The following is a 26291-nucleotide window of genomic DNA, read 5'->3' on the forward strand; positions in this document are numbered from 1 at the left end:
GGCACATGTTGCAGGTCTTATTGTGGAAAATGCAGCGGTACGGTATTTCACGCAGCGTTTAGCAGAGACAAAGCAGCCTCATGGTCGTCGTTGGACAGTCCGCTGACACGACAAATCTTTGTTTGGCTCCGCTCTATAAAGCCAGCGAGGTCTATAAAGAGGCCTGATAGGACCCGGCATTGGTTCTGAGCTCAGCTAAACACAGTGACAATGAGCAAGGTAAGTGTGCAAAATAGACATTTTTCTAGTAACAGAACCTTGATACTGTTTTTATTGAGGTAAGCCAGGGGCTTATTGATCCATGTCTGCTTTAAAGTCTGGTTTGTTTGAAAAACACATGTATTTATGTATTTACGACTTATTGCATACAGAGACACTAAAACTGTCAAGGTATTGTTGTTGGTGTTGTGTTTGTAGCACCCAAAAAAGATGTTATCATTGGACATGGGAACTTCATATCAAAACATAGGTGTACTTTAATTATCTAACGTTTTGTTTACTCAATGCACAGGACTCGTCACAAGTTAGGGTTAGCTCGTTAGGCCAGTCCTCACCCTAACCCTCGACCTATCCTCAGCGCTGCTCACACTATCTCTAACTTTAACCCTACCCCTAACTCTTGCCCTGACCCTAGGCCGAAATATAGCCCTAACATTAGCCCTTAACCCTAGCTCTAACCCAAGTCCAAGCCTTGAACTTAACCCTAACCCAATCCTTAGCCTAACAGTATCCCTTATTTTAACCCTACCCTAAAGTCTTGCCGTGACTCTAGCCCTCCCGACTCTTGCCCTAGCCCAAGTCCTAATCCTAGCCCTAATTCTAGCCCCAAACATACCCCATAGCCCAAAAATTTGCCTGAGCCCCAACACTGACTCTAGCCCTTGCTCTAAGTGTAGCCTAAATGCCACCCATAGCCCTGACTCTAGCTCTAGCCTTAACCATGACTCTAGCCCCAAATCTATATAGCATCATGAGCCTTTTCCCCCGCACATAGATCATCTTCTACGAAGACCGCAACTTCCAGGGCCGTCACTTTGAGTGCAACAGTGACTGTCCAGAAATGCAGAACTACTTCAGCCGCTGCAACTCGATACGCGTGGAGAGTGGCTGCTGGGTGGCCTACGAGAAGCCCAACTACGGTGGCTATCAGTACATGCTGCACAAGGGTGACTACCCCGACTACCAGCGCTGGGCCGGCTTCAACGACTGCATCCGCTCCTGCCGTATGGTGCCACCTGTGAGTTTCAATGCCAGTCTGTGGAACTGTCAGCTTGGAATGGTTTAGCCCCCAAAGCCTCCAGTACATGTAACTTTTTTGGTGTGACCTAAAAACAAATACTGTCTTTTAGTACAACGGCAGCTACAGGATGAAGATCTTTGAGCGCTCTGATTTCGGTGGCCAGAATCTGGAGCTAATAGAAGACTGCCCAGATCTGAACGAGCGCTTCCACACCCGTGACATCTCCTCTGTCAACGTCATGGAGGGCTACTGGATTCTGCACGAGCACCCCAACTACAGGGGGCGCCAGTATTTCCTGCGCCCCGGCGAGTACCGCAGGCACAGCGAGTGGGGGAGCGCCAGTCCCACCATCGGCTCCCTGAGGCGCGTTACTGAGGTCAACTGATTCCTTTTTTTTTCTTTTTTTTTTTTTACCCCTATTGAGCGTTTACACCCTTCTGTTTCTAAAACCTGTGTTGTTTCACTGTAGTCTCAACACTGTTTGTTGTAATGCCAGTTTTGTGTTATCTGTAATGTTGTAATGTGCATTGTGACAACCCAAACCAGTTGCTAGGACGTCTCCAAGCAGAATGGCCCTACTGGAATCACACCAAATAATAAAACTTCAGAAAAGTGAACTTGCTTTTGATTACTCTTTTTCAAACTTGTGACAAACTCATGATGCCATATCACCCACAATATTTTTCAAACGATACCAATGATACTATCATGATACAACGATATGGGTCGAAAAATCACCTGCAATAGCACGATGCAATATCAGTATACAGTAGAATGTCCTATCCATAATCAACAACAAATTGCACATCTTCAAAAATGGAAGAGGGAGTTGTCCTATGTATTATTCACTGAAAATGTAAGGACATTTATGAAAAATTCCCTATCTACAGTAGGTTAATTAAAAAAACAAATAATGGACTTTCTTTTGACCCATTATTTTTGTTTTATCTGAAAACAGATAAAACAACGTTGGTTGTTTTTCTGGTATAAAGAAAAAATAATCATTTCCAATCCCTTTGTTTTGTCTTTATTTCTACTAATTTTGGCGGCCATATAAACTTTAAAGGCACTCCAAACTCCTTTTCTGATGAAAAATAAAAATAAAAATTTGGAGATCCATGTTTTCATCTGGCATATTTTGTGATAGTTTTTCATTTTATCTGAAAAACAAAGAAAATACATTTTTTGGTTGTTATTCTGATATAAAGAAAAAAAAATACTTTCGCCTTTATTTCTACTAATTTTGGTGGACATGTGAACTTTAATGGCACTCCAAACTCGAAAGTTTTCTGACGAATAAAAATAGAATTGTAGAAACATGATTTTCATCTGGCATATTTTGTGATATTTTTCATTTTATCTGAAAAACAAAGAAAATGTATTTTTTGGTTGTTTTTCTGATATAAAGAAAAAAACTCATTTGGTATCCATGTGAGGAAAAGGCTTCTTGAGACGTCATCTGTACTTCTGTGAAGAAGGTGTCGGACGTTTCGCTCCTCATCCGAAGAGCTTCGTCAGCGAACTAATAAGTGCTGGTAGCCTAGGCCTTAAATACAGTAAGAGTGGGCGGAATGGTGGGCTCCGAAAAACCTCCGAAAAACTCCAGAGGATCTTATGGCAACACAAAATTCCTACCTATTTCAAACCAGTTAATACCCTGAGACAAAAATTAGTGCATCCTAAAGACAAGGCTCCAAACCAGAAACAAAGCAATGTGGTCTATTCCATCCACTGTAAAGATGAGGAATGCAAAGAGCACTACATTAGGGAAACTAAGCAAATGCTCCAAAAAAGACTTTATCAACACCGCAGGGACAATTCTAGTGGTCCTCAATCAGCAGTACATCTACACCTTAAAGCAACCAATCACTCTTTTGAGGACAGCGAGGTAAAGATTTTGGCCAAAGAAAACAGATGGTTTGAAAGAGGAGTAAAGGAAGCTATTTTTGTCAAACAACAGAACCCATCATTGAATCGGAATGGTGGTTTGAGGTTTAATTTGGACCCTGTGTTCAGCAGGTTACTGAGACCAAAACCCACAGCTTTTAGTCTTGCAAATGAGGTGGAGCCAGGGCCGAGCCAGAACAATAGATGCTAACAAGCCAGTATCAGAGTCGTTCATACCCAACTCAGGGAGCGACACTTCCCTTTTATCTGAGGTGTTAACAGCAGGATAGGATTATACCACTACTCCGCCCAGGCTTAGTGTAAGGAACCAATAGTAGGAGGGTGTTGGCACACCAATTCCGAGGAGCGAAACGTCCGACACCTTCTTCACAGAAGTACAGATGACGTCTCAAGAAGCCTTTTCCTCGATGGACAACTCCTGTACGACTGAGAGCCTACACAGACGCATTGGTATCCCTGTGTTTTGTCTTTATTTCAATACTAATTTTGGTGGGCATGTGATCTTTGAAGGCACTCCAAACACCAAGTTTTTTATTTAAAAACAGAGAAATTTGTAGAAACATGTTTTTCATCTGGCATATGGTATTTTGTGATATTTTTCATCTTATCTGAAAAACAAAGAAAAGTCTTTTTTCTATCAGTTTTTCTATCAGGAATTCTTTCTATTTTGTGTTGATTCCTACTAATTTTCTTGGACTATGTCTAACCTCCACTTGTGGCTCACTTGTGGACTCTCTTCTCTGCTTGAGTCTTGTGGGAATTGTTGTCCACACATATGAAAAGGCAAAGCACTTGACTTGTACAACAAACGCTGGAAATCCTTTAATTGGACATTACTCAAGGCCAAAAGTCATATTTCTTGCTGCAGTTGATCTTAAGAGACTCTCAAATGCACTCCCCACTGGGCTGGATTTTTTTCTCCCCCCTCTCTCTCTTGAATCAATAATTAATAGTCAAACTTATTTATTCATGTGTCTCTTCGCCAATTACACAGTGCCTAATTAACAATTTCAATAATTGATATTTATTTCTGAAAGGATTCGCTATCTCGGGCTGATGCAAAATGCATGAGCAGGGATATGGACTGGGTTTTGTTTTGGGGTTTTTTGTGTTCTGAGAGAGCTTCCCACTCGGGGCTAATACCAGGCCACTTTGACTCGCGCTCTTTGAGCTGGCACGGGTCCTGTGATGTGGATCTAACGTGGGCATCTTTTATGAACCCAGAGCGCTTACTCTGCGCCATGTGATCTCCTAAAGATCCCTACTTGTACATCCTCAGATTGTCTCTATTGCTCTTTAATAGCAATACTACAAAGAATAAGCTTGATGAGCATTGCTTTGTGTGAGCGCAGCGTTAATCAAAAAAAATGAAAACACTTTTAATAATACCTTCAAATAAATGACAGCTCATAAATTAGTTTAGGATTTGATTTTTTTCTTTTAAATCATACGTTTTCAGATGAAAAGAAACACCAACACAAAATATGCCAGATGAAAAACAACAAGTATCTCCAAATGTGGAATTTGTTCATCAGAAAACCTCAGAGTTTAGAAATTAATCTCAAGTCAGAAATGATCAGTGCCTTCAAATATTCACCAAAACTACTAGAAATACACACAAAACAAACATTTCAAAAGTGTTTTTTGGTTTTTCCAATGAAAGACAAATATCTAAAAATATGTCAGATAAAAACATGTATCTTTCAATTTTTCCTCCAAAATGTCCGAATTTTTTACGTTTTTAATCAGAAAAACAACCCGTTTTTGGAATTTAATCTCAGGTCAGAAATGGTCCATGCCACCACTACAATTAGTGGGAATAAACATAAAACAAAAATTCTGGAAATGCCGTTTTTTTGAGGAGATTTTCAAACTAAACCTATCACAAAATGTGCTTGATAACAAACGTGTATCTCTAAATTTTATTTTTTAGGTATTTGTATTATTTATTTTTTTATGTTTCTATTATTTTTCATATTATTTATTTTTATTGTAAAAAAAGACTTTATTTTTATTCTTTTTTCCATTAAAAAATAGCACAAAATATCTGTACTATACCCAATGAAAAACATGTATCTCCCATTTTTGTGACGTTTTTTTTTTTTTTTCCAAAACAGACACAAAACAAAAAAAACCCCACTTAATTTCAGGTTTGTAATGGCCCATGCCTTCAAATACCCACCAAAAGTACTAGAAATGAACACCAAATATGCGATCCAATGAAATATATGTACGGTATTTCCAAATTTTGTGACTTTTTGCATTTAAAAAAAAACTAAACTCGACCCAATAATGGCCCAAGCCTTCACATGTCCACCAAAATAAGGAGAAAAACCCAGAAATTCATTCACCTCAAAATACTGTATTCACGGTGAGCTTTTTAAATGCATTTTAGTGTTTAACATCAGGTCAGAAAGGGTTCACGCCTTCAAAATGTCCACCAAAATTAGTACAAGTAAACTCTAAAAAAGAGCTGTGGAAACATGTCTCTGGAAGATGATTTCTCTGCTTCTTTGCTGTTCATTCCCAATTTAAATGAGGACCCATTCATGTTATTTTTTGGCGGTATAGATGATCTGCAGTCCACTGCTGTGGGACGGCATTCCACGACTCCAAGACTTGTTGTTTTGCTGCTCTTGCCAAAATGCACGTTCCTTGCAAATGGGGCATCATTTCAAAGGTAACAATGTAAAGTTTATTAGCACAAAGCCTTGCTACAAGAGAGAAATGGTTTCTCAACTTTTTGTATTATGTTTCACACAACAGGAAGTGCGCTCCACTTGATCCTGTCTGTTCTACCTCCAGTCTTTCAGATGGTTTCAAATGGAGAAGATCCCAGTTTTGTCTCCTGCTTCATCTGCGAACCCTTTGGACTTTGGTGATTGAAGGGTAAGTAGTGCGTTTTGGAGGATGAATTCTTTAGATGATAGGGCGGGGGAAAAAAGAGAAAAGAAAAAGAATGAGAACCCAAGAACATATTCCCATCATTAGTCTCAGTTCTTTTTCTTCTCCGTCTTTTCATTTGTGATGGCTGGATAATTAAACCTCTGTAGTATTGTCTTCCATCTTTCTTGCCCCACTTGCAGCAATGGAATATTCCCCTATGGGCAACTACTTAAAAAGACCCTTTTTCAGACATCTCTTTTTTAGATCACTGCCACTTTTTTTCCACCCTTCGCCCGTTAATTTGTGTTCCTTGTGAAAGCAGAGCCAGCACAGACATGAACATACATGTCGAAATCCACCCCAAAAAAGAATGAAAGGACTGCATGGAAAATTATCCAAATATTCTTTTTTAACATTCTTGTTTAAATCCAACAGTATTATTTTTGAAGGAGCCACAGCAGTCGTTACATGTTCACTGATGGGAGCTGAGAGGCTTCATTTAAAAAAAAAAAAAGGCATCTTGTTCTTCTGCCCTCCAGCTCCAAGGAGGCAACTCGTCAATTACTCTGACACAAAAAGCTCTGGGCGTTAGAGAGCAGGAAGAAAACTTGCAACAACTCCCGCCCCATGAAAGTAGTAAATAACATCTCTGGCTGCTTTATTGCATTCATGAGAACTAAATGTGTATGTTTCTTAATGGATTTATCATACCACTCTAAACAGGTTCCACAACAGGAAAGCCTAAATAAGGAGGATACATTTTACGGCATATAGAAAAGAAATCATTATGATAAATGAATTAGTGATGTAGAACTATAACATGTAGAGAGTGGTAATTAAGAATGTTGATGGCACCCTTAGCAGCAACAACTGCAATCAAGTGTTTGTGATAACTTGCAATGAGTCTCTTACAGCGCTGGGGAGGAATTTTGTCCCACTCATCTTTGCAGAATTGTTGTAATTCAGCCACATTGGAGGGTTTTCCAGCATGAAGCACCTTTTTAAGGTCATGTCACAGCATCTCAATAGGATTCAGGTCAGGACTTTGACTAGGACACTACAAAGTCTTCATTTTGTTTTTCTTCATCCATTCAGAGGTGGACTTGCTGGTGTGTTTTGGATCATTGTCCTGCTGCAGAACCCAAGTTGGTTTCAGCTTGAGGTCACAAACAGATGGCCAGACATTCTCCTTCAGGATTTTTTGGGAGACAGCAGAACTCAAGGTTCCATTTATCACAGCATGTCTTCCAGGTCCTGAAGCAGCAAACAGCCCCAGACCATCACACTACCACCACCATATTTTACTGTTGGTGTGATGTTACTTGTTTTCAGTGTATTTTCCAGCATAAAATGTAGCAAATTGTACATCTGAATTAAAAGTTACGAAATGAGTGATGATAATATCCGCTTCATGTTTTTCTTTATGTTCCTGTTTATTTACACTCACACACACGCATTATAAAGTCATTTTTGTAACGTTCGGAGTGTCCCTGAGTGCATCTTGCGTTCTTGTAATGAGAACGAGGTAGTGTTGTTCCCAGGATGAACGGACTACAGACGTGTGTGAATTGGAAATGTATACAGTATATGGTGTTGGAATTGTACTGCTGCATGGCGTGCTTGCTCTGGTGCGCATGTGTTAATTAGTCAGGGTGTCAAATTTGTAATCAGATTAATCACAGTTTTCAAATGAATTAATCATGATTAATCACCATGTCACACTGTGTTACCTTATCATATTACCTTATCATTTTCCTATGTATTTTGAACTAGCAAAGAGTACATTCGGAATTCAGGAAGTGAACAAATGTATTGCAATTGATATGAAACGAATGGGGGGTAGGATTAAATAAGCTTTGCTTTTTCCTACTCCTTTTGGACATGTGGAACTGTGAATTGTACTATGTGATGAATTCCAATGTAACTTGTATGCATGTTCAAATAAATTAAACCATGTCTGAAATATGCCCATTTTTACTGTATTTTATTGAAAGAAAGGTAAATGACGGTGCAGGATTATAATTATTTGTATGTATTAACAGCGGCAAATTAACTTAAAATTTAAATCAAAGTAAGAGATGGCACACATGTCTGAAAATCTATTTACATTTAAATCAGACTTAAACTGTTATTATGAGCAATTGAATGAATTTTCTGAGATTTCCAAGCACACATAAATGCGGCAAATTGTACTTCCGCATTAAGAATTACAAAGTGAGTAATAAGAATATCCACTTATTGATTTTCTTTGCATTTCGGTTGAGACCACACATACACGCATAATGCAGATGTCGTTGTGATGTTCGGAGTGTCCATGAATGCATCTCACTGTCTTTCCAGTGACAATGAGGAAGTGTTGTTGCAATGACGAATGGACTCGAGACGTGTTTGTTTGGAGTTGGAGATACAGATATGATGCTCGAATTGCACGGCTGTTGATGTGTTCAGGTCAGAATAAAGTTCTAAAAGAGCGCTAGACACTGTGTGACTCTGTGGGGAGCTACACTGTGCCATGATGCATATGCGTTAATTACGCTAAAAAGTTGAACGGAATTAATGAAATATATTAGTTACCGCTGTTAATGTGCTATTTTTGACAGCCCTATTAATTACACAAAAAATTTGACAACCAAAAAAATGACATAAATTTGTTACTGCTGTTAATGCATTATTTTTGACAGCCCTAATAATTATATATATATATATATATATATATATATATATATATATATATATATATCAAAGTACATTATGGACATATTCAAAGTGATAGTTAAATTAAAAGTAACCTCCTGAGAATGCTTCCTCCATAACCCACTGAGGGAATGTGATATATGTGATCATCATTTTTAAGGCACAAACTCTGTAAACTTTATCACTCACAACAGTTTGCTGTTGTCGTGATGGCAGAGGGTGACTGCTGCTCTGCTGCCTGACCAGGGCCGAGGTTATCGTAGAGGTCCTTCATGGTGCCTCGCTCTGCGAAGTTGGTCGCCACGTGGCCGTCCCCTCTCAGGAGCCACTTGGTAGTGAGCAGCCCCTCCAGGCCTACAGGACCACGGACATGGACGCGTGCTGTGCTAATGCCTACCTCTGCTCCTGCACACAAACAGAGTAAAAAAAAACTCAAAACATAGAAAGGAAGCACAAGACTGTGACATGGAGTCCAACACTCACCCAGTCCAAAGCAGTAGCCGTCGGCAAAACGGGAGCTGGCGTTCCAGAAGACGCAGGCGCTATCCAGCTGGTGCAGGAAGCGCTCAGCTGTGTCCTCTGAGACAAATGTGAGCACGTTTTAAAACTTGTATGTTTTTGTGGCCACAAGCACTGAAACATACAACCAGGATGAAGACTTTCCAAAACTTTCTTTGCAGCATTTGCAGTAAATCTGTTTTTTGGCTTGTTTTGACATCAATTACCGCATTGACCCGAATATAAGACAACCTTGTATATAAGACCAACTCTTTTTTTTAAGACCTGTTTTTAGAACAATATTGTTTGACAGGTGTTTGATGACTCATTGATGACTCATTATCTTAAAATTAGCATCATAACTCCAGCTCCTCAACCTTTGAGACACGTGTGACAGGAAGAGAAGCTCTGACTAGCTTGGAGTGTTTATAATTGCAATTTTTTTCCGATTGATGAATGGAAAACATTTTCAGGAGAATACTAAAATATTCAATAGCCGCCGCCCTCATTGTGACGAACATTAGAAGTTAGTTTGCAAAAACCACCAACAACTACTGTAAGTGAAATGAAAACAGGGTGTAAGATAAATAAATATTGACAACTTTCAAAAAAGAAAGTGCTCAAAAACATTCAGTAGTTTACAGAACTGGGACATATACTGCAGTCCAGTCAGGCTATAGCTTATACTTCACAGATACACACACACGCACACAAACAATCTTACACACACTTCATCACACTTTTCTTGGTTTGGTGACTTCAACGACGTGGAAATACGACATTGTGGGTCCGTCAACATGCAACTTTTATTTAGTCATTTTTGACAAACAAATGCTAATAAATCATTAACAAATAATAATAATAACGCTACTAAATTCCCTCATAACCTTTTAATGCCATCTCATTGAGAGCTGTGTGCGCTCGCTCCCTTCCGCCTTTGTCACATTGACAAAAGCCCCCAAATAGCTGTCCTCGGCTATGCCTGCCGGTAACTAGCAGTTTGTAACCCAAATTTTAGCTCACAGTTCAAAGCAAAAAATCAGCCGAGAGACGGCTGGCATCTAAAAGTATGCCAAGCTACCACTGTATAAATGACAAGAAAAATATACCTAAAGTGTTCCAGTACCTTCTCACATCTCTCTAGCATTTGAGAGTCGAAAGGGAAGTTCCATGAACTCGTTATTAACGCGTGAACTTTGACAGCCCTAGTAATTACATACAGTAAATACTGTCACTTCCCAAATGTGAAAACTCATGAAAAATATCAAGCGATTTTGAATGATTTGGAGCACAATGATTTGCGCTTTTTGACCACAGCCAATTTATTAACAAGTATATTACCACACAAGGCTGCAATTGCCACAGCAGCAACAAAACCAATGTTGTAATAGCAGTAAGGAGTAAACTGCGCAGCCAGCATTAATGCAGCGGATGAATTCATTGTAAACAACATTACAGCAGGTGTAACACGCATGAGTTTCACACCAACAGCTGAAGAGCAACATTTTAAAGCGCTTGCAGATGAAAGTTAAAAAACTGCAACTAGCCTCAACCCTGGTGAGACTCAGACTTAGCGGTGCTAGTAATGGATATTTAAGTGTGTTACATTCAGGCAGTTTTCACACTACCTACCGTTTTCTGTGATGATGACGTCCGTGTGGGAGGTGCCATACTTGTGTATGTGCTCCACAGCTTCCTGCATGTCGTCCACCACCTCCATGCAGCACTCCAGGTCGCCATACTCGGTGTGCATGGACTGGGCCTTGGACGGGCTGAACGTAAGGTAGGAGGCCAACTCTGGGCCGGCGTTGATCTTCACCTAGCAACACACGATAATGAGACAACCACTTCATAGTGGTGTTTTCTTGAGGATATTTGTGTATATGTGTGTGTGTGTGCAGTACTCTCTCAGTGTGCAATGTGTCAATTATCTGGCCAAAAAGCGGCGTCCTGAGGATGTCACGGTGGATCAGGAGCGTTTCCATGGCGTTGCACGCAGCCGGATAGTCGCATTTGGAATCTCGGACTGGAACAAATGAAATTTGAGGCGGGGGTACACTCTAATAATGCACATTATCTTACCAATCTTGATGACTTTGTCCATGCTTGCTTCTGCATCCACGTAGACGTGGCAAATGCCGTCAGGGTGTCCCAGCACTGGGATGCCCTTGGCAGCCCGCTGGATTTCTCGGACTAGCCTGGAGGATCCGTGGGGGATGATCAAGTCGACCACTTTGTCCAGGCGGCAGAGATCCTCCACCTGCTCACGAGAGCTCACCTGGTATATACATATGTAATCAATATAATTAATAAATATATCCATATTATATATACTGTACATATATAAATGATACATTATATAATTGTTCCTAGGGATGTCCGATATTGGCTTTTTTGCTAATAACCGATATGCCGATATTGTTCAACTCTCAATTTCCAATTCCGCTGTCAGTGGGGTTCTGTATCGTCTGCCTGACGGCAGCAGAGTGAAGGAGTGGTGCAAGGGGTGTGTGGCATCCTCAGTGATGAGAGTGGCTTTTCTCAGCACTGATCGCCTATTGTAGGAATATAAATCGATGCATCAATGTAGTGAATGAATCGTTACACCCCATATATATATATATATATATATATATAATATGTATGTACTGTATACTGTGTATGGTTTTTCGGCACTTTATGCTCTATAGCTGATGTAATGTGAATATAGCCATCTGAGAAGAACAAATACATTGTTTTTGGTGCCTAACTGTTTCCCAAGTGTATTAGTGCGTGTGTGAATGTATAAACGAGAGGCATTAACTTAAATTTCTTTGTAGAACGGTGCTTTATGAAAGTAAGTACATTTATTTGTATTCAATTAAAGCGCAGCCTTGCCACATCCAATATGGCAGCAACAGTGCTCCATGCGACATCTACGTATATGGTTTTTTGATAACACACTGACCGATATTATCAGATATCCTTAATAGTTACTATTAATGTTACGCCATGAAGTGAGCTTTTCATGTATTTTTCATGTAAGGTAATGCATAATGCGTAAGCATTACCAGCTGCACGGCCTCTCTGACTACGTGCATGGAGAGGGCTTCCTGGATGAGCTGGTGGAGGACACGGGTGGTGTTGGTCACCTCCTTGCCACCCTTCAGCAGCAGTGCATTCCCGCTGGCTATGGCCAACGCTGACACCTGTGGGAGAAACACATCATATTTCTTCCACTACTGTATTTGGAGCAGCTACAAGCAACAGTTTTTTTTTTTTTTTTTCCATTTCAACCTGTAAACTGCATTTCAGCATTGGCATTTCAGCCAATCCAAAGCTTGAAGAAACTCATTTCTGGAAAAGGCACGATAGGCCTAACAAAACAAAGGAAGGGGAGAATAGTACATAATAGTAACAAAAACAAACGAAAAACTCACCTCTGAGTTCACTTCTGAGTTAAGGCCCAAACCTGCTAAAAATGTCGGCTGACGACCTGTACATCTTACAGCATTGGTTCTTTGATGATTTTCGTGCACCAGTCATATTGCGTGCCGGCTTTCATGTCAATTGGAAGCACTTGCTCATATGCTAACACAGTGATCCCTCGCTACATTGTAGTAGTAGTAGTAGTAGTTCACCTTTCGCTGTTTTGCAGATTTTTGTCAGTGCAATTTTGCTTTTTTTTTTTTTTTACAGCGTATGAACAGGCAATGTGTTGTGAGAGTTGAAGACGGGCAATTTTTTTGCAATTTCAGACTCAAATTGTATTTTTTTAAAGTACAGTGTTCCCTCGTTTATCGCAGGGGATAGGTTCCCAAAATAGCCCGCAATAAGTGAAAGTAGCCAACTTCATTTTTTTACAGTTATTATATATTTTTTAAAACCCCTCACCATACACTTTATACACTTTTCTCAGACAGGCATTAACATTTTCTCACATTTCTCTCGTGTTTAAACACAAAAAATTTAAAAAATTTAAAAACAAAAATTGTTAAACCTTCATTTACAACTTCTCACAATGCAATTCTCTTAAAGGGCCAGGCTCGGCCTGTAACAGTGTTCATACGCTGTAAAAAAAAAAAAGGAGCAACTTTTGGCCCTAATATAGCTCCATAACATTCAGGGTTCACTTTTAGTGTCAATCGAGTGAATTCGCTAGAAGGAGTTTGTTCAAGTACGACTGCTACAAATGACCCAAATCTGCAAATCATAACGGCTGACTAATGGTGTGTTTTACAGCATAGGTTCCTTGTTGATTGTCATGATGAACACGCATGCCAGATTTCGTGTCAATCGGACAAACCGGAGGCGTGTGCAAATATTTTATAACTCTCCAGGGGGCGCTATTGAGCAGAGCAGGTTTGGGGGCCCAGAAACCCTAAAATATGCAAACTTGCCAGTATTAAGGATGATTTGATGTTATGTGGAGACGTTGTCTTCCGGTACCTGTGGCAGACAGTCAGGCCTAGCCTCAAAGATGACCAGAAGAACCCCGATGGGCACGGAGATCTGCTCCAGCTCCAGCTTGTGAGCCAGCCTGGTCCTGCGCAGCACCCGGCCCACGCTGTCCAGGGCAGCGGCCGCTATCTGCCGCAGCCCCACGGTCAGGCTGTTGAGCTTGGACGGCGACAGTCTAAGACGCTTCAGCATGGCGGGCGGAAGTTGGCCTGCGGAGAGGAAAAGATGGAGGTTTCGAGTCATCAGAGGAAGTGCTGTTATAGCCTCATGTTTGTGCACCTGTGCTACCTGCATTGACGGCCAGGTCCAAGTCCAACTTGTTGGCAGAGAGGATCTCTTCTTTCCTTTCAGTCATAAGGTCTGCAAGGTGGGAGATTATCTCGCTCCTCTGCAAGCATTCAAATAATAATACAATAACAGGCAGGCTGAAAGTGCATTCTTCCACAAGTGGTCAGTGTTGATGCATACATGATAAGGTTGACTTGAGAAGGGAATAAAATGGATTCATACCTGCTTCGAGTGCAGGGATGCCAGCTTTCTTCCCATCTTTCGGGCAATTTCTGTCTGCTGCTCAACAGTTGGACCTTAACAAAAGTCACAGAGGCTACAGTTTGTTTTACCCGATCAGTCTGGAGCCATCTAGAAGTCCGGGTGCACTCACCAGCCGGTTTGGTCTCAGAGAAGAACGTGCCCACTTTCTTCCCGTCCACAATGTCGGTGATGACGTGGCCTGTGACTTTGGGATGGGTGCCGTTGGCGATGACCACGGAGGTGCCACCTTGTAACGCCCAGATGGACGATGTGACCTGCAGAGGAGCACGCAAATAAGACAGAATGTTACCCGACGATCCTAAACTTTCAGACTACTATGTTTGAAAAATGAGGGTGGTGTAATAATCCTGTAAGTGTCAGTAGTACACTAAAATTTCCCCAGAAAGCTACTTTTTCACTGTAGCTCTGTCTGCTGGATCTGGTCTGTCAGTGTCCCCACTTGGCCCCATTGTAAGTAAACTGTAATCGCATAAAGTGGAAAAAAAAACAAATTACAAAAAAACAAAACCATTACAAAACCATTACAAAACCTATTTAAAACACCTGTATACAACTACAGTCAAACTTGTCTATAGCGGCCACTAGAGGGAGTCTGCAAAAGTGGCCGCTACAGACAGGTGGCCTCTATAGACAGGTTGGCATCCAGTTTGAATGTTGACCAGTAGAAGGAAAAAAAGGGGGAAAAAATAATAATAATGTTGACCAGTAGAGGGCACTGCGGACTGCGGGTAAACGTTGTACAGCACTACTAGGCTTGTTATTATCATGGTTCATGGTTTTAATTCATCCTGAACATGCATATGAGTCAAACAGTAGCACATCACATAGTACAATTCACAATTTTGCATGACCAAAAAGGAGTAGGAAGAAGCAAAGCTTATTTAATCCTACCCCTCATCAGTTTCACATCAGTTGCAATACATTTATTCACCTCTTGTTCTTCCAAGTGTACTTTGTAGGTCTACATGACAATGTAGTGCAATCATAGCCAAGGTTTTTACTTACTAAAAGGAAGCTAGAGACTTAATAATAACTGATAGAATATATCCACGACCCACAGAACAAAGCTGTGCTAGTAATGTCTTACGCTTGTTTTTTATATTTTACTTTTTATACGGCAGAGTGTCATTACAGCTTTAGTTCATCAGGAAGTGACGGGAAGTGACGGTGGGTGTCCCGAGCAGGAGAGCTAGGCTCAGTGCTAGCTGTGAGTTTGGAGAGAGTTGGGAAGTGTGTTTATGTTGGCGTGGATGTAAAGTCCTGCAGTGTTCTCCGCTGTTAATAAAGCCATTAAAGTGCATCGGCGACGTGAGTCTCTCCTTCCCCACAACAAGCGGCATTACAGTATGACACACATTGTGTACATTGTCTCACACCAGGAAATAAACGGTGTCACTTGTTACAGGCATTGCCTGGACAGCTATGTAGTGGGGCTTGTTTAACCTTTGCCTTGTGGGCAAGCAGGAAGGAGAGACAATGCTGAGAGATGTGTGTGTGTTCTGAGCTGCTGTGTGGTGGCCGCGTTCAATAAATAAAGTGCAAATGCTCTTAAAGTTACATGTTTGACCAGGAAATAGCAAGCTCAAAAGAAGACGGCTTTTTTATGTGGAACAACTGACAGTTTGTGTGGATCTTTTGAATGATTGTGACTGAGCTAGGACTCAGTAATTAAAGTCTACACACGACGGCTTCATTGATTGAAAAATGAAACTTTTTCGTGCATGAAGCTTCTACTTGAGTCGGTAATTTGGCCGCTATATGCGGTCAGATATTGACCAAGAGAGACAAAATGGGTGGCCGCTGGCCGCGTTGGACAGGTGACTGCTATACACAGGGTCTATAACATGTAAATTTTCTGCGAGGGATTTTTCAGTGGCTGCTATAGGCAGGTGGCCGTTCTATAAAGGCGGCCGCTAAGACAGGTTTGACTGTATATGCAAAACTATATACAAAAATAATGCCTGTGGGGAGACTTATTTGTTGTCATTGGTGGTAATTTAAATTGGGGATTGCTTTACATTTGAACCAATGTGAGCTCTTCCATTTTAAGAGTTCATAGTAATAACTAGTTTTCATATAATTTAATATAATTATATTGAATGTGATTTTTTTTTTTAATTTGGATTTTTTTTTTTGGTGCCCCATGGAGGCCACTGCACCCTTAGCATCTGCCTACATTGGCCAGCCAAGTGTGCTCTGATACCATCGATTACGACTCTAGACTGGGCTTCGGACAGACTGAAGGTCAAGTCGGAGGCAAACTGAGGGTTAAAAATAGTATAACCGGATCTACACCACAATTAAATGGTTTCTTACTAAGCCCGTGCACCACACTTCTTCAAAGTTGAGCAGTTTTGTAACTGGCCAACAAACAGCAACAAAACTCAACCCCTAAACATATGCTTTTAATGCTTGGCAGAGGCAACAAACAAACCTAAGTAAATATTTCTGGAACTGTCTCCATTATATTATCTTGCTTATTGAAGCCTTTTTGTAGCTCAATACTGAGGGGGTATACGGCAAAAGTGGCTGAACAAACCCAGGCTTTGAGCTCAAGATGTAACTCGACAAAACCTAACATCCGCAATCAGACTTAATTGGCCCCGCAACAGTGGTTATCAACTTACTTTGTGAAGTCCGGTTTTTGGATTTGTGCTAAGTGCGCGTTCACAGGAAAGGGGCGTTTGATGTCATATTGTACTCCCGATGAAAAGTGAAGCAATCCCAGCCAGTGTATTTTACAAAAAATTAGCAAGTAATTATTATGGAGCGTTATGAGGAGTTCCCAAAAGATTACGACTGATTATGACTAAAAGCAACACTGTCACCGCCAATACAGCGAGGGAGAACTGCTGGCATGGATGGATGGATACCCTGCTTGTCTTTTCATTTAGCAACGCTCAACATTGCACAACTTTGACATTTTAAAACGTATCTATTTAAAACATCCATCCATCCATTTTCTATGCCGCTTCTCCTCATTAGGGTTGTGGGGGTATGCTGGAGACTATCCGAGCTGACTGCGGGCGAGAGGCGGGGTAAACCCTGGACTGGTGGTCAGCCAATGGCAGGGCACATATAGACAAACAACCATTCACACTCACATTCATACCTATGGACAATTTAGAGTCTCCAATTAACCTAACATGCATGTTTTTGGAATGTGGGAGGAAACTGGAGTACCCGGAGAAAAACTCATGCACGCACGGGGAGAACATGCAAACACAGAGATGCTCAGAGGAGATTCAAACCTAGGTCTGAACCCACCCTGACTGTGTGGCTGACTGTGTGGCTGTGTGCTAACCACTCAGCCACCCTGCGGCCAGTAACAACTTCCGTTTTTGATTCAATAAGTTCATAAAATATTTCAATCTGCTGTATCTCGTTGTGACCATTAGAAGGCAGTGTTGTGCGTGTAATGCGTTTTGTGGCGACTTTAAAATTTTTTTTCCTTTTTATAATAAAACAAGTGTTTTAATGCAGTTGACTGATGCCTCAGAGTGTTTATTCCTCCAGCAAATCTGTAATATAGGAAGACTAACAGGATCAGTACTCACGCAAGAGCTCCTATGACATTTACATCTGCTAACATTAATTATTATAATTATTTCATATTGCATTTTATTTCTGGTGCTCGCGTGAGCATATCTAGTGTATTGCCTTGGCTGAAAATCTATCCCACTTATAGATGGATAATATCATCAGGGAATGCTATTTAAAAAAAGTGATTTTTCCATGTCCCATGGAAAAATAAATGGTGACACCATCTCCGAATTAGTTAAACAGTGAAACAGTGGTACTTTCATAGCTGATTTTAAGCCGAAAGCCTGGACATAACCTGGTCCCGACCATGAGCTTAGTCTAAGTTCCAATGGTGATACAGCTGCTTTAAAAGAGAGCTACCTTCGCTGAACACAACACAGCTCGCTAACTCACTAAACTCACTTCGCAGAATACGCCCTGATGGTAGAAGACACAAAGAAAATAAACAACATTGATTTGAACACATTTCAACATACTTTGGCTTCCATGCCGCCGATCCCAACTCTGGACTTCGTACCGTAGGTGATGGACTGCTGGTCTCCGGGATAGAAGGTGTCAATGAGCTTGGCATCATCTGTTCCGGGGGGGCTGTTGTACAGTCCTGAGACATCAACAAGGTCTTATACAACTTATTTGTTTGGCTAAAAAGCAAATTACTAAACATTTGGTGTAAAAGGGGGATTCGATTCTTGGAAGTGAGCTTTTAGTTAAGCCTGAATGGTTAACTGATGTAAGCAAACACACTGCTTGTGTCAAGTCCATCAGCAACCATTTGAGACCCAAAGGCAGAAGGCCCATGTTTGTCTCTCTACAATGGGTCAGTTGACCCTGAGAGGCGTCAATCCCAGTTGGTCACGAGCGAGGCAGATGGTGTCGTTAGCCCAACAGCTGACCCCAACGGCTGGTGCTGTTGTCGTAGCGACACATACCTTCCACGTCAGACAGCACGATGAGCAGGTGGGCCTTCATCTCTACAGCGAGACGCGCCGCCAGGCTATCATTGTCCTTAATGCTGATCACCTGTGGGGAGCATTAAAAAACTGCTGGAAAACAGGCATACGTCACAAACATATTCATTTATATTATATACTACAGTCCTTCCTCGCTACATCACGGTTCACCTTTTGTGGCATCGCTATTTCACAGATTTTTTTTTGTCCAATTTTGTCCAATTTTTTTGTCAAATTTTTTTTTTTACAGCATATGAACGCGCATTGTGTTCTGTGTCCTGATTGGCTAAGGGAGAACCCGCGCATTGTGTTCTGTGTGCTGATTGGCCAAGGGACTGTAAACCATTGTCAATCAAACTCCTCTGTGCCTTGTCTCATGTTATGTTCGATCACTAGCCAACAGCAAGCAGTGTGACTATGAACTCTGTATGTTTGCAAGTTTTCTCCCCAACAAAACCCACAATGTCGACAAAATATTCTGCACCAACAAAGACACCTGCGGTTGCACCCAAAAGACAGAGGAAGATGTGAACCATTGCACAAAAAGTTGGACTTCTGGAAATGCAAAAGAAAGGTAGAGGTTACATGGCTGTAGGGCATGATATATGAATCTTCGGTTCGTTACATAAAGTAGGAGGAAAATAGCGTAAGGACGAAAGCATACGTTTTAACAAGGATGCAAAAACTCTACAGCCGAACAGCACCAGGACGAAGAGGCACGGTCAGAGCAACTGTGAAATACACGTGAGTCACTATTAACAATTTCTTATGTGTCCAACCTTGTAGGTTGATTATTAGTATTCAAACGAACGTTTGAATTTTGAGAGAGAAATATGAAAAAAGAGAGAAATGTGGGAAGATGTTAATGCCTGTCTGAAAAAAGTGTACAGTATAAAGTGTATGGTGAGGGGTTTTATAACCTTAAAATATATACACTTATAATAATTGTAAAAAAATAAAGCTGAAAACCTATTCACCTATTGCGGATTATTTTTACATCCTAACCCCCATGATAAACAAGGTACCACTGTATACTAGTTATACTGTAGAGATACACCTGCACAATCTATTAAGTCCAATATACAGCACTCTTCTGTACTTCATCAAGTATCATCAATTTGGTTTATGCATTACTGAAGAAAATGACGGAAAAATTCCTATGTTATATTGTGTATATATATATATATATACACACTGCTCACAAAAATGAAAGGAGCACTTTAAAGAAACACATTAGATACATCAGATCTCAATATGAAGTTGGATATCTATACAAATAACGACAGGGCAGTGTCTTAGGAACAAAAGGATGCCAAGTCTTTTAATGGAAATAAAAGTTTTCAGCCTACAGAGGGCTCAATTGTGTAGACACCATAAAATCAGAGTGAAATGAAGATGTGGCAGGCTAGTCCATTTTTTCCAAAACTTAATTTCTGCAACTCAAAATGCGTCGCGGCATGCTCCTAATAAGACGACGGATGGTGTCTTGTGGCATTTCCTCCCAGATCTGTGTGAGGGCATCCCTGAGCTGTTGTACAGTCTGAGGAGCAATCTGGCGGCGCCTAATGAACCAAAACATAATGTCCCAGAGGTGTTCTATTGGGTTTAAGTCAGGGGATCGTGAAGGCCATTCAATTGTTTCAATTCCTTCATCCTACAGGTACTGCCTGCATACTCTTTGCCAAGTGAGGTCGGGCATTGTCGTGCATTAGGAGGAAACCAGGACCTACTGCACCAGCGTAGGGTCTGACAACGGGTTCAAGGATTTCATCTCGATACCTTATGGCAGTCAGAGCACCATTTCCTAGACAATAGAGGTCTGTGCGTCCCTTCATGGATATGCCTCCCCAGACCACCACTGACCCACCACCAAACCTGTCATGTTGAACGATGTTGCAGGCAGCATAACGTTCTCCTTGTCTTCTCCATACTCTTTCACGTCTATCACAGGTGCTCAGGGTGAACTTGCTCTCGTCTGTGAAAAGTACAGGGCACCAGTGGCGGACTTGCCAATTCTGGTGTTCTTGAGCAAATGCCAGTCGAGCTCCACGGTGCTGGGCAGTGAGCACAGGGCCCACTACAGGATGTCAGGCCCTCAGGCCACCTTCATGAAGTCTGTTCCTGATTGTTTGGGTAGAGACATTCACACCAGTGGCCCTCTGGAGGTCATTCTGTAGGGCACGAGCAGTGCTCAGCCTGTTCCGCCTTTCACAAACGAGCAGGTATCGGTCCTGCTGAGGGGTTGAGGACCTTCTACGACCCTGTCCAGCTCTCCAAGAATAACCACCAGTCTCCTGGAATGTCCTCCATGTTCTGGAGATTGTGCTGGGAGACACATTAAACCTTCTTGCTGCATCACGTGTGGATGTGCCAACCTGGAGAAGTTGGACAACCTGTGCAATTTCTGTAGGGTTAAGAAATCGCCTCATACTGCCTCATACTAGAGATAATTACGCAAGCCAAAATCAGCACGAGTGGAAAACCAGCCAAAAAAGATCAAGAGGGAGAAACTTGAAATAACCTCCACATGTAAAACCAGTCCTGTTTTGAGGGTTTTCTAATTGTTGCCACTGTAGTGCACCTGTTGTTAATTCCATGAACACCAATACAGCTGAAATTGATTAACGAGGCTCTCAGCTGCTTAACCAACCAGAAAATTATCAGACAGGTTTAATTCAATTCATGCCAGGCCCAATAAAAAAAGTGTTCCTTTAATTTTTGTGAGCAGTATATATATATAGTATATCTATATATATTTTTTTATATATATATTTCTTTTATTTTTTTTTTAAAATGAAAATCTGTTTTTTTTGTGTAACTGCAGTGGTGTGAATAAGTGTTTGGCCTCTTCATGATTTCCTATTTTTTTGCATTTATCTCCACTTAAATGTTTCAGACAATGAAACAAATTATATCAATGACAACACAACTGAACACAAAATACAGTTTTTAAATGAAACTTTTTATGATTTAAGGAGAAAAAAAACCCAAACCTACATGGCCCTGTGTCAAAAAGTTAAAAGTTAACTTAGCTGAGATTAATCAGACCGGAAAAGGTTATGAAGCCATTTTTAAAGCTTTGGGACTCCAATGAACCACAATGATAGCCATTATCGACAAATGGCAAAACCATGGAACAGTGGTGAACCTTCCCAGGAGTGTCCTGCCAACCAAAATTACCCCAAGAGCACAGCAACGATTCATCTAAGAGGTCACAAAAGACCCCACAACAACATCCCAAGAACTGCAAGCCTCACTTGCCTCAGTTAAGGTCAGTGTTCATGACTCCACCATAAGAAAGACACTGGGCAAAAACATCCTGCATGGTAGAGTTCCAAGACAAAAACCAATGCCGAACAAAAAGAACATTAAGCCTCGTCTCAATTTTACCAGAAAGCATCTTGATGATCTCCAAGACCTTTGGGAAAATACCCTGTGGTCTGACAAGACATCTGGCCTAAAAGTAATGCCGCATTTCAGAAAAAGAACATCATACCAAGAGTAAAATATGGTGGTGGTAGTGTGATGGTCTGGGGCTGTTTTGCTGCTTGACTTGCTGTGATAAATGGAACCATGAATTCTGATTTCTACCAAAAAATCCTGAAGGAGAATGTCCGGCCATCTGTTGGTGACCTCAAGTTGAAACCAACTTGGGTTCTGCAGCAGGACAATGATCCAAAACACACCAGCAAGTCCACCTCTGAATGGCTGGAGAAAAACAAAAGGAAGACTTTGGAGTGGCCAAGACGAAGTCTTGACCTGAATCCTATTGAGATGCTGTGGCATGACCTTAAAAAGCTGCGTCATACTCGAAAACCCTCCAATGTGGCTGAATTACAACAATTCTGCAAAGACGAGTTGGCCAAACTTCCTCCACAGCGCTGTAAGAGACTCATTGAAAGTTATCGCAGTAACGCTTTAATGCAGTTGTTGCTGCTAAGGGCCCAACCAGTTATTAGGTTTAGTTCATCACTTTTTTACACAGGACCATGTAGGTTTGGATTTTTTTTCTTTCTCAATAATAAAGAGTTTCATTTCAAAACTGCATTTTGTGTTCAGTTGTGTTGTCATTGACTGATATTTAAATTTGTCTGATGATCCAAAACATTTAAGTGTGACAAACAAAGAAATAAGGAAGTGACAAACACTTTTTCAGACCACTGTATTTTTTGGTATAATCCAGTTGCAGCACCATACTACTATTTAACACGTTTTGGCAGACCAATCATTCATTCATTCATCCATTTACCACTTACACACACCTTTTCCACCATGACAGCTTAAGCCTCGCCCACCACCCTTAACCTATTTTTACCCACATTTACCCCCTGCAGGTCACTGTTGGGCTCCGGCGGAGGAACCACAGCGTCGTTGGTGTTGATGATGGGCACGATGTTCATGCCCAGTAGCTCCTGGAGGGTGCTGTTGAGGTTCTTCCTCTTCTGGTCATCGCAGAAGTCCAGGTTGGTGACCAGAACCTGGGAAGTGAAAAAGCAACCAATGATAAAAAGGGTTTCAGAGAAATAGATGTTGACGTACCTGTGCGATGCAGGTGCTATATTGGGTGAACATGGCCTCATACAGGGCCATCAATCCACTCTGGCCGGCTGCTGCACAGGCTCGGGCCTCCAGCACCGGTAACGACTGCAGCAACAACGTAGAAAATCCTCATATCAAGACAATTTGTACTGCTTTATTGTGCTAAATGAAGTTGCTGCTAATGACCATGTCTTTGAGCTGACTGTGGACCGAGTGCAGGGCCTGACGGACACTCTGAGACAGCAGGATTTCGTGCCGTAGACGCTGCTTACCGAAGGCCACCGCTCCACTGGTAACTATCACCATTTCACGGCCCTGGTTCTGCAGCACGGCCACCTGGGCGACACGGAACACAGGGGTCAGTCGAAACTGTTCGTTTTTTCCTTGCCTCTGTTGCCAAAGTTCTGGCTCATGTGGTCACCCCATGGGGTAAATGTGGCGTCCCCTATGGGTTTTGCTCAAAATGTTTTGGAAGACATGCTAGCATCCATGTAATACAGATATCCTCAAAGTTGTATAATCATTTGACAAATGATCAATTAGTTGCTAAGACCCAAAGACGTTTATGTTGATGGCAGCCATGTTTTTCGACCAATCTTGCTAAGATTTTTCACACTTGTTCGTCAGTTCCCTGAAGGTGTATAGCAATTTTTGTGGTGATTTGGCTAAACACTGTAAAGTTACAGTGGGTAGTTTTGGAGAAGCATTGAGCTTTAATAACAGCGCCACCATGTGGTGTTTGTAGGCATGGGCCGGTATGTGATTCTAGTACGATAACCTTGGACAAAAATATCGGGGTTTCACGGTATTACAATTACAGCTCTAAAATGTGGTATTTTGAAAGAGATTTATTGAAAAGAGAAAAAAAGCCATATCAACAGTCATTTTTAAACCATATAATACAACACAATAATTAAAAGAATAAATAAGAAAAAATAACTCAATTCTTTCAAAATATATAAGAAATAAATAGAATGCAATTGTCAATGCACTCTACTGTGGCGAGTCCTGCAACTCAAATTTTGTTTCTACGGGATGAGAAAAAGTGGAGGTCCAGCACAGCCACTATGTGGAAATACTTTGTTAAGTAATGTGTTATTCCTCGCAGTCAGAACTGGGCTTCGATGTGTTGCCAAAGTCGTTATCCGCCTTGTTAGTACCAGTACAGCCGCGCTGTTGTCTTCATTGTGGGTCGACATATTATAGTGATTTCCAGTGTATAAGACGCACTGATGCTTCAGCCGCACATGTCGACGCCATAAAATGGCATAAAATGGCATATTGTGGCGCACACAAGTCCGTGAGGACCAGGCAACTCTTTATTTGACAGGAGCCAATCAAGAGCTGTGAATAAACTCACGACAAGCTTGTCAATCCACTGGAAATCGCAGGAGGTCATTACTCAATATAACAGTCTGACTCACGGTGTCATCTTAGATAGAAGGCTAAAATCATCGCACAGCAACTTAACACTCAAAAGGTAGCTAGGAAATATACGTACCAATATAAGTACCAATACGAGTTTAAAAAAAACTGTTAATGTTTTCCCATAATGTATTTCGTCTGAGCAAAGCATTTCACTGGAGGACAAGCAGCATACAAAATGGATGGAAGGCTGCCGAGGCGCTGCAATGTCGCCTCCGTCCACAAGAGGGAGCCAGAAGAGCCCAGAGCCCAGAGGGAGGCTGACATCATTGCAGCGCCCCAGCGGGCACCAATGTAATGCTTTGCTTGGATTAAATGCATTATGGGAAAACATTAAAATATTTTTTTTAACTTGTATTACTACATGTCTTGTATGTTTCTAGCTATCTTTTGAGTTTTAAGTTGCTCTGTGATGAGTTTAGCGTTCTTTGTAAGATTACACGATGCGTTAGACTGTTATATTCAGTAATGACCTCCTGCGATTTTCAGTGGGTTGACAAGTTTGTCGTGAGTTCACTGATAGCTCGTGATTGGCTCCTGCCAATGAAAGAGCTCCGTTTCCTCACTGACTCGCGATCGGCACAGTATTTAAACGAGTAGTAGCAGTTCTGAAGTAAAGGAGATGTCATGAGATGAGAACATAGTCATAAGTTAGCTGCATGCTGTACAAGCCGCAGGGTTCAAAGTTTAAGAAAAAAGTAGCTGCTTATACAACGGAAATTACGGTACTTACATTGGTCACCAAATGTGGAGATGTGATTGAGAAGAAGACAGGAGTGGCAGATAAGCGGTATAAAGCATTTATTTTCCACTGAACAAGCCACAACCACTTATGTCTCAGTTGCTAACAACAATCACATGACCTGGAAATGGAAAAGTGCAACCTGACACGGTAAAATAATAACGTAACATTATGAGTTATTTTTTATTATTTATGTTGTGACCTTCTTGAGCCACTTGATTGCATTTATTAGCATTTTGTTTTGTTTTTTTATGAGAAAATATTTATTGTGTTGTGACTTGAGTTGCAGGATTAGCCACAGTGCACAGCAATGAGAACTGCATTTTAATTATTATTTATTAAACCACTTCATTAAGGAAATGGGGAGAACATTTGAGAACACAGCCAGTCTCATCTTTTTGTTTTTTGCCATTTTTAAAGCTTTGGCATTCCAGCAAACCACAGTGAGAGCCATTATCCACACATGGCGAAAACATGGAACAGTGGTGAACCTTCCCAGGAGTGGCAAGCCAACGAAAATTACCTGAAGAGCGCAGCGATGACTCATCCAAGAGGTCACAAAAGACACCCCAACACCATCCCATTACATCTGGCGTAAAAGTAACGCCGCATTTCAGAAAAAGGACATCATACCAACAGTAAAATACAGGACCTGGAAGACTTCCTGTGATAAATGGAGCCATTAATTCTGCTGTCTACAAAAAAATCCTGAAGGAGGATGTCCAGCCATCTCAAGCTGAAACCAAATTGTGTTCTGCAGCAGGACAATGATGCAAAACACACCAGCAAGTCCACCTCTGAAAAACACTGAAGAAAAACAAAATGAAGACTTTGTAATGGCCTAGGCAAAGTCCTGACATGAATCCTATTGAGA

The 26291-nt window shown here is 41.2% G+C and overlaps 2 protein-coding genes across 9 annotated transcripts in view; one reads left to right on the forward strand and one right to left on the reverse strand.

The window, feature by feature from the left end:
• The window catches only part of aldh18a1 (aldehyde dehydrogenase 18 family, member A1), a 46078-nt gene that overhangs the window by 16874 nt on the left and 2913 nt on the right, over positions 1-26291 (reverse strand). For 4 of the 8 annotated variants that reach the window (XM_054766678.1, XM_054766677.1, XM_054766672.1 and 1 more), the window contains 15 exons: positions 23437-23586; positions 23251-23355; positions 23031-23189; positions 18691-18781; positions 18238-18362; positions 14328-14472; positions 14177-14250; positions 13955-14054; positions 13655-13875; positions 12277-12414; positions 11309-11504; positions 11131-11252; positions 10859-11045; positions 9212-9307; positions 8918-9133 (listed from right to left, as the gene is read on the reverse strand). In XM_054766678.1, coding sequence (XP_054622653.1) covers positions 8918-9133; positions 9212-9307; positions 10859-11045; positions 11131-11252; positions 11309-11504; positions 12277-12414; positions 13655-13875; positions 13955-14054; positions 14177-14250; positions 14328-14472; positions 18238-18362; positions 18691-18781; positions 23031-23189; positions 23251-23355; positions 23437-23586 — 2125 coding nt within the window. Of the gene's footprint in view, positions 1-5117; positions 6066-6420; positions 7289-8917; positions 9134-9211; positions 9308-10858; positions 11046-11130; positions 11253-11308; positions 11505-12276; positions 12415-13654; positions 13876-13954; positions 14055-14176; positions 14251-14327; positions 14473-18237; positions 18363-18690; positions 18782-23030; positions 23190-23250; positions 23356-23436; positions 23587-26291 lie in introns of those variants that run through there. The other 4 variants (XM_054766675.1, XM_054766676.1, XM_054766673.1 and 1 more) reach the window with 4 other exon arrangements.
• Positions 95-1857, forward strand: crygmx (crystallin, gamma MX). The gene is made up of 3 exons (XM_054766681.1): positions 95-219; positions 995-1237; positions 1350-1857. The coding sequence occupies exons 1-3, from the start codon at positions 211-213 to the stop codon at positions 1623-1625; spliced, it is 528 nt and encodes a 175-aa protein (XP_054622656.1). The 5' UTR covers positions 95-210; the 3' UTR covers positions 1626-1857.

Source organism: Dunckerocampus dactyliophorus, chromosome 2 (assembly GCF_027744805.1).
Source record: "Dunckerocampus dactyliophorus isolate RoL2022-P2 chromosome 2, RoL_Ddac_1.1, whole genome shotgun sequence".
Lineage (NCBI taxonomy): Eukaryota > Metazoa > Chordata > Actinopteri > Syngnathiformes > Syngnathidae > Dunckerocampus > Dunckerocampus dactyliophorus.

Bases quoted from the DNA above. Each gene is read 5' to 3' on its own strand.
- crygmx (XM_054766681.1), top strand. The intron at 1,238-1,349 runs GTGAGTTTCAAT...ACTGTCTTTTAG, and splicing joins CCTGCCGTATGGTGCCACCT to TACAACGGCAGCTACAGGAT.